The following is an 8,240-nucleotide window of genomic DNA, read 5'->3' as shown; positions in this document are numbered from 1 at the left end:
GACGCGGGCGGGCGGTGGGGCCACGGGGAGGGCACGCTAACCCTTCGTGCGCCCCGGACGCCGGCGCGGCCATCTTGCCGTACGGACGGCCCAGTGCGCCATGCCGCTGTACCGGGCCGCCGGCCCGGGCCGCCCCCGCCCACCTCCGACGCCGCGAGCCGCGGGCTGCGCCCAGCCGGGTACTGGGGAGCCCCGGCACTCCGAGTCCCGGCCGGGCGGCCGGACGGCCGGGCGGCAGGGCGTGCGCCGCCATCTTGCCGTACGGGAGCCGCGGCGGCCGGCTCCCACGTCCCGCAGCCGTGTCGCCGCGCGCCCTCCCCTCGGGGCGGTCCCGCTCGCGGCGCGGCGCGGCGAGGCGAGGGCCGGAGCCTGGCGGCGGCGCGGCGGCCTGAGGCCCGAGATGGTGATCTGCTGTGCGGCCGCGAACTGTTCCAACCGGCAGGGCAAGGGGGAGAAGCGCGCCGTCTCCTTCCACAGGTAACCGGGCTCCGCCCGCCGCCGCCCGGCCCGCCGCCCGCGCGGCCCGCCGGCCACGCCCCCGCCCGGCCCGGCCCGGCCCGGCCCGGCACCGCTGGGAAACTGAGGCCGCGCAGCCCGGCCCGAGGAGGGAGGGCCTCGGTGCGCCGGGCCTGGGGGCCGGTCCCGCGAGTGAGTCAGCGCCGGGCGCTGTGTGACCTTGGCCCGGGCCGCCGTCTCTGGGCCGGGCGTCTCGGGCCACGACGGCCGGCGCCGCCACTCCGCGGCTCCCGGCGGCCCCCCGCTCCCCCGCCCCTCATCCTTCCGACCCCCGGCGCCCACCCCACGCCGACTAGGAGACCACCCGGAGGCCATCCCTCGGCCCCCCGGCGCCCACCGTACAGCCACCACCACCGCCCTCTCCCCCCAACCCCGCGGCCACCCTGCGCTCCATTGATTCGTGCTGGTACCACCAGTCTCCAGTGTGTTCTGGAGACGCTCTTGGGTCAGTTGTCCTCTTGCATTTGCTGTGACTTTTGTGCTCTTTTGATCGCGAGCGAGCCTGCCTTGATTTGTGCCATCGGGAGTGTGGCTGAGCAAACGCAGGTTGTACCTCGGGGACGGACAGGCGCTCCCACGAGCTCTGCCACCGGCAGGGTCCTCGCCATCGCAGGGAGAAGTGGCCCTGCCGCGCTGCGGGGCGTCTGGGGACATCCTGCCTGGGGCAGGGCGAGGCCGGCTCCTCCGCTGCCGGCCCGACGACGCTTGCTGGGGCCCTCTTGGCCACTTCTTGCTCGGTCGCCAAGACAGGGAGAGGGCTCTGCTTTCTCTGTCCCGGTTCCTTTCCTGAGGGCTTCAGGAGTTAAGCCTGGAAAGCTTCATCGCGGGCATTTCTGTTGTGGGTTACAGGGAGTTAGCTTTTGGAGACTCGACTGTCATGTTACCTGTAGCTTCATTGGAAATTCTTAGTGGTTTGTTCTCTCACGCTGTTACAATCTATCCAAGGAACTGGTAATACATTGTTTTGGAGGCCAGCCACTGTGCTTTCTTGAGTTTCCTTCAGAGCCTTTGTCCGGTAAAGTTTTGATACTGCTTTCAAAAGCCAGGCAGACCGCCGCACAGAAGGCTGTCCTTGGCGTTCACAATGGTCTTCGCTGGCATAGGGCAAAGGATGTGCTAATCGGGGTCTTGGGGAAGTGGGCTCCCAGAACATTGAGGAAGTGTGGAAGGTCATGTTGCACAGAGCTTTCTGGGGAGTTAGTATCTGTCTGGGTCCTGGTTCTGGTCCACAGTGGCCATAGGTGGGTTAGAGGACCTCAGGTGAGTAGATAGCCCTCCGGACTAACCACCCCACGCCTGCATAGAGTTTCCTTCCCGTTTTCTAAAGAGATCTTGTTTTATTGAGAAGAAGTGATTACTAAGTATCCTATTCAGTACTTTCCAAGAGCTGGTTGCTTTTTCAAAAAGCAGTTTTCCTCCTGGCAGTGGGACTGTAGCAAGAACGGGGGACTACAGCATTTGAGTCTGACCTCCTCTTAGCTCAGCTGCTTGAGTCATGGCTCAGGCTGGGCTCAAGCACTGCACAGAGGCTCTGGCTTCCTTGCTCCCCCTCTGCGGCCCAGGGCCAGGCCTGGCTTCTGAGCAGGGGAACCAACCACCCCTGCCTTAGCACCCAGCCTGCATCAGAGGCACACCAGGAGGGTTGTTCAGCTGTGTGTTTCTAGCAGCTATTTCCAGGGCTTCCTGAAGGCTTTCCTGTTGTTGGGTGCCGTCCTTTGTGACCTCTCGTACCCGGCATTGACCAAAGCCTGGGAGGGGTTACCTTCATCCTCTATCTGCCCTACCAGTTTTAAGTGCCTTAAGGGTGGGCAGTGAGCCTGTCATTTTTCTGTCTCATGCTTACTTCCAAGTAGGTGTTTCTTAATTTTTTACTAACATTTTAAGTGACTGAAGTCATACAGGATCGGGTATTTACAGAAACACTTGTTCTGCCTTTATATTTGATAAATTTGGGAGGAGACGTGCAAATATTTTTTTCTAATTCTGTTGTCATTTTGCCTACAGGTTCCCCCTAAAGGACTCAAAACGTTTGATCCAGTGGTTAAAAGCTGTTCAGAGGGATAACTGGACCCCCACTAAGTATTCTTTCCTCTGTAGTGAACACTTCACCAAAGACAGCTTCTCCAAAAGGCTGGAGGATCAGCATCGCCTGCTCAAGCCCACGGCGGTGCCCTCCATCTTCCACCTGCCCGAGAAGAAGAGGGGCACCGGAGGTCATGGCCGCACGAGGAGAAAGGTCACCAGAAAGTCCTCAGGGGGCCTGAGGGGACACGCGAGTGGGGTAGACGGGAAAGGAGCTACAGGTTCATCGTCGTCCTCAGGGGAAAACCCAATGGCCAAGCCAGGGTCCCGAAAGGCAAAGCAAGTTGCACTGCAGGGTGAGACTGCCCCCAGGGCCTCCCAGGATGCCGCCAGTCAGGAGCGCACGCGGCAGGCCCCGGAAGGAGCTCCAGGCGATGGTCTGGCCAGCGCGGCGGCGGCGGCGGCGGGCAGTCAGGGAGAGGCAGACACGTCTGCCATGGAGGCCAGTGGTGAGAGCACCGCCCCCGCCCCTGATGGCGGTCTGGTGGATAAGAGCGGCATTTCCGTGGATGACTTTACCCCGCCAGGGTCTGGGGCCTGCAAGTTTATTGGCTCACTGCATTCTTACAGTTTCTCCTCCAAGCACACTCGAGAGAGGGCGTCTGTGCCCCGAGAGCCTGTTGACCGAAAGAGGCTGAAGAGAGACGTGGAGCCTGGCTGCAGCGGGAGCAGCTTGGGGCCCGACAAGGGCTTGGCCCAGAGCCCCCCGAGCTCATCACTCACCGCGACACCTCAGAAGCCCTCCCAGAGCCCCTCTGCCCCCCCGACAGACGTCACCCCGAAGCCAGCAGCGGAGGCTGTCCAGAGCGAGCACAGCGACGCCAGCCCCATGTCCATCAACGAGGTCATCCTGTCAGCATCAGGCGCCTGCAAGCTCATCGACTCGCTGCACTCCTACTGCTTCTCTTCCCGACAGAACAAGAGCCAGGTGTGCTGCCTGCGGGAGCAGGTGGAGAAGAAGAACGGCGAGCTGAAGAGCTTGCGCCAGAGGGTTAGCCGCTCCGACAGCCAGGTGCGCAAGCTGCAGGAGAAGCTGGACGAGCTGCGGAGAGTGAGCTTCCCCTACCTGAGCAGCCTGCTGCCCTTCAGCCGCGGTTAGTACCAGAGCCTCGCGCGCCCACACGTGGGGACGGGTTGCGGGCTGCATGGCCCATGGTTCCCGAGCACTCCTGCGTGTTGCAAGCGCCCGGCTGCCTCAGGAGGAGGCTCCGCTGGTCACTGTACTTGGTAGAGGGGGAGCCCCCGTTGCAAGATTCCTTCGCTCCGGGGCACTTGAGGGGCATCTGGAGCCGTGAGGGTTCAGCCCGTGAGAGGGGAGGCATTCCGTGGCCGCCGGGAGAGCCCCTCGCTGCGCCGTGTCCCGCGGGGACCGGCAAGGCTGCTTCCACTCCATGCCTCATGCTCACCCCATCGCCAGCCCCGTCAGTGTCCCATTGCAGAATGTAGACACAGCCAGCTGTCAGAAGAGTGGTGGGAGGGTTTGAAAATCATGGGGAGTTTCTTTCTATTTGTATTTTAGTGAATATACACGAAGTTACGTCATTTTGAACATTAATAATTTCCTTAAAATTTTAAGTGTCTCTTATAGTAGAATATATTCGTTCTAGAACTTAAAGTACTACAGGGATATATGGGTGAAGAAGTGGTGAGAGTCGCCATTTCTCACCTCCCACCTTTTGGTCTTTTTTAAAGTTTCCTATGTGACTTATTTTCTGTGCTTTTCCATACATGTCATTGTACTGATACTGATGGGTTGGGTACATATCTAACCAACCCATTGTATGTTTATTGGCTCTGTTTCAGCTCTTCTTCTTACTACTTAGTGCTTGTAAAAATTGGTTTTAAGATATTCTTTGCATTCTGAGTATAGTATCTTTTACCTGCTGTGTGTCCATGAAGGATGTTTTCCGGCTTATGTTCACTTCATCTGGATCACTATTTGTCTTCCCCAACCTAATGAACACTCCGGGGGCGGGGGTGGGAGGCTGTCAGTGTGACAGGATGTTCAGGACCTCCTGGACCCCTGGGCAACCACCCTTAACACAACCAAAAACAAAAGCGAAAAAAGAGACCCATCCTGTGCTTTTCCGTAATGCACACTGGGGGAAGGACCCCTGCAGTGGAGGACCCCTGAGGTACTGGTCTGCTAGCATTTTAAAGCTGTTTTTATAGTTTCTCATAGCGGATACTACTTTGGTACCTTCCTCTGTTCTTCTAGGTCAGACTTCCCCAGGTCTGACGCGGTCACAGGACTTTCCAAACAGCTAACCCTTCGCTCCATCAAGCAAGGCCGCATTGCTGTTTCCACTTCATTAATCCTCGCTTCTTTCTACTTTCTGGTTTAACTCTCTTGTTCTGGCCCCTGGAGGGACGCGTTTAGCTTCTGTGTGTGCAGCTTGTGTTTCCTGATACCTGCCATCCAAGGTGTTTCGCTGCTTCCATCCCACTGGTCCCCGCGAGGATTTGTCTCATGCTGCTCTCATTGCTTTTTGTTTCTGAATAGTCGGTTCAGTCCTTACTCCCTTTTTTAACTGAGTGATTTAGAAGGGCTTGGAAGTTTTTCAAGTGGATGGATGGGTTGTGGAAAGGGAGCTAATTTTTGTAGGGTTTTCTTTTTTCCGACAGGTTCAAATATTCTATTTAAAATCGTATTCTTTTTTAAGTTTCAGCATAATTAGCATGCGGTGTTGTATTAGTTTCAGGTGTACAATAGAGTGATTCAACAACCGGAGACTAGACTCCGAGCTCATCAAGATAAGTGTGTTCTAATCCCCTCACCTGTTTCACCTGTGGCCCCCTCCCTTTTTTGTGATTACTTGTAAACTTTATTGCTTTAAGGCCCAGTGATTTGGTCACATAAAGGTAGCTGCTTTGGGGGCTCACTCTTGGGATTTTGTGCTGGTTGAGACTCAGATTGTTTTTGTGACTGTTCATTGTGGTTTGAGTAGAAATGTATCAGCCCCAGTAGTTGGTCATGTTGTTTTCTGTGCCTCTGAGCCTGGGTCCAGCTTGCACGTGCACAGATGTGTGCCGTGACTTCCTGAGTCCCTTGGTCCCTGCCAGAGAGCATGGAGTCTGCTGGCCAGCTCCCTGCCCTGCAATAGATGCCCAGGTGTTCGTGACCGTTATTAGCATGGAGCACCCCTTTTTTGTCCCCAATGAAGTGTTACTTCTTTATGTCCTTATTTTCCGAACTCCTTTATGGCCCTTTATTTGTTAGCTGTATTTTAACTTGGTCTGCGGGTCTGTGTTTTTTATAGAGCCTTTGAATCCATTTACCTGGGATTATTGATTATTTGGAATCTGTGCCTATGGTTTTACTTTTTGTCTCCTTTTCTGCTCTTCTAGTGGGTGTCTTGTCAGGTTTTACTAAGGATCACTGAGGCTCATCTCCGTAACCATTGGAGCTGACCCTGACCAGCTGCTGTGCTCCCTTCCCCCACCTCCTCCCCTGCACTCTGCTGGCTGGGACTGTGTGTGATCTTGGTTCCCCAGTCCCAGCTTCCCCATATCAGCTGGAATGAGACCTAAGGACCCATCTGATTGTTACTTAGCTCATCACCATTTATTGTATCCAAATGTTTCTTCTTCTCGGGGAGTATCTAATGGTATTTTTGGAACTCCTAGCACAGTAAAACTTTGAGAGGATTGAGTTTGAGATGCTCCTTAGTTGCTGATGCCCCAGGCCCGCACCTGTCCTTTTAAAGTTTCGTTGTGTTTGCGGTGTCAGGATGAGGTTGGGCATTTAAAGCCATGGGACAGAATGAGGTTTTCTGGAGAAGCTATAGCTGGAGACGGGGCCAGAGCCCAGCTTAGGAGCAGGACATATTTGTGGAGGGGTGGCGGGAGAGGGCTTAGGAGGAGAGAGTGAAAGAGGGAATGTGGGGTCATGGCAGCCTGGAGAGGAGATGAGGGCTGCTCAGCGGGGTTGGATCCAGCCCTGATCAGAATGGAGAAAAGACGGCTGGCCTCAACCACATGGGGTCACTGGTGATCACTTTCTAGTTGGAGCAGTGGGAATCCTGCCCGGTCCAGGGCTGGTGAAGGCAGGGCAGGGGTGAGGCACTTTGGTGAAGAGGTTTAGCCAGGAAGGATTGGATCCTGTACAGTAACCGAAGGGGAACAAGAGGAACGTGCCTCCAGGGGCAAGTTTTATCTGCGAGGTGGAGACGAGCAAGCAGCTGTGCTTGGTGGGTAGGATGGAGAGGTAGAGTCCTGAAAGCCAAAAGGAGTGTGCTGGGGCCCCCAAAGTTGCCTGGGGAGGGGGTTGGTGGACTGGGTGTACCTGCACCTCTGCCCCAATGCTCCCTGGAGGGTGGGGCTGGTCGCTGGGGGTGGGGGTACAAGATGCAAGAGGTGTTGGGGAGTGGCAGTGTGAGGGGTGAGGAGGGCGAGCTGCTTCCTGGGCATGGCCTCTGGGGGCTGTCTGGACTCCTGACCCAAAGTGTCTTCTGTCTTAGTGGTGCCCAGTGCTATCATGAATTTGTGGTCAGTGAAGGAAACTTTTTAGGGATTTTATGTCAAAGGAGCCGTCCACGTGTTTATTCAGCCCTTTATTTGTAGCTGATCCTTTGTCTTTGGACAGATTCTGTGCAACAGGGCAGCTTGGCTGGGGCCTGCAGGTTCTAGGTAGAGAGGTTTGCCCTCCAGAAAGCTGGTGCTGACTGGCCTTCTTCTCACAGGGTGTTGCAGGGAGGTGTCCACCCCTCCTGCCTCGGTTTCTGTCCAAGCTGCTGCCTGACCACCTGTGCTGGCCTACCTGGTAGCCCAGAGGTTCACTTCCTGCACGTTGGGAGCCAACCCTGATACGTGGCTGTGACTGAAGTCCTTCGTGCAGGTCAAAGTGCACTGTCTTGTGCTTGGACTGTGATACAAGGGGAACTTCAGTACCCTCACAGATCTACCGTCGCCCTAAAAATTCCTGTGCTCCCTTCTAAGCCCTGGCACCACTGGTCTTTCTAGTGTTTCTGTTGTTTTGCCTTTTCCAGAATGTCCTATAGGTGGAATACGTGGCCTGTATGGACCCTGTGGGGTGGACAGACAGCTTTTTCAGATTGTCTGCTTCCACTTGAGCAATGTGTGTATATTTAAGTTTCCTGTTTTTTTGTGCCTCGATGGCTCTTTGTTTAACCCTTTTTTTTTTTTTACTTTGAATTAAAATATACAGAATATAAAGAATTTACCATCGTAAATTACCATTTTTCAGTGTCGAGCTCCGAGGTATTAAGTACATATAGATGGTTGTGCAGCTGTCGCCACTGTCCATCCTGTAACTGCGGTCAGTCTGAAACTTGATACCTGTAAAGCGGTGACTGTCCTCTCCCTTCCCTGCAGCCCTCGGCGTCACCATTCTGCTTTCGTTGCTTGATCCTGACGACTCTGAGTGGTGACTCTGAGTGGCTCGTGTAAGAGGAACCATCCTTGTATTTGTCCTTTTGTCACTGGCTTATTGCGCTTAGCATAATGTCCTTACATTGTGGCGTGTTGTAGAATCTGCTTCCTTTTTAAGGCTCAATCTGCGTATTCCTTCAAGTGAACAGACCACATCATGCTCATCCACTCATCTCGCGCCAGATGTGGGCTGCCTCTGCATCTTCGCCATCATGAGCAGTGCTGCTGTGAGCAGACCTCTTCCAGACCTT

At 55.4% G+C, this 8,240-nt stretch overlaps 1 protein-coding gene across 2 annotated transcripts in view; it reads left to right on the top strand.

Moving 5' to 3' along the window:
- Window positions 1-4: 4 nt before the first annotated feature.
- The window catches only part of THAP4 (THAP domain containing 4), a 40,492-nt gene continuing 32,256 nt past the window's right edge, over window positions 5-8,240 (top strand). The window contains exons 1-2 of one of the 2 annotated variants that reach the window (XM_032355478.1): window positions 5-477; window positions 2,521-3,692. In XM_032355478.1, coding sequence (XP_032211369.1) covers window positions 101-477; window positions 2,521-3,692 — 1,549 coding nt within the window. In that variant the 5' untranslated portion in view covers window positions 5-100. Of the gene's footprint in view, window positions 478-816; window positions 962-2,520; window positions 3,693-8,240 lie in introns of those variants that run through there. The other variant, XM_032355479.1, reaches the window with a different exon arrangement.

The sequence above is a fragment of the Mustela erminea genome, chromosome 8 (genome assembly GCF_009829155.1).
Source record: "Mustela erminea isolate mMusErm1 chromosome 8, mMusErm1.Pri, whole genome shotgun sequence".
Taxonomy (NCBI): Eukaryota; Metazoa; Chordata; class Mammalia; order Carnivora; family Mustelidae; genus Mustela; species Mustela erminea.
The sequence above is the reverse complement of the archived record's forward strand: the minus strand, read 5'-3'. Positions and strand labels throughout refer to the sequence as shown.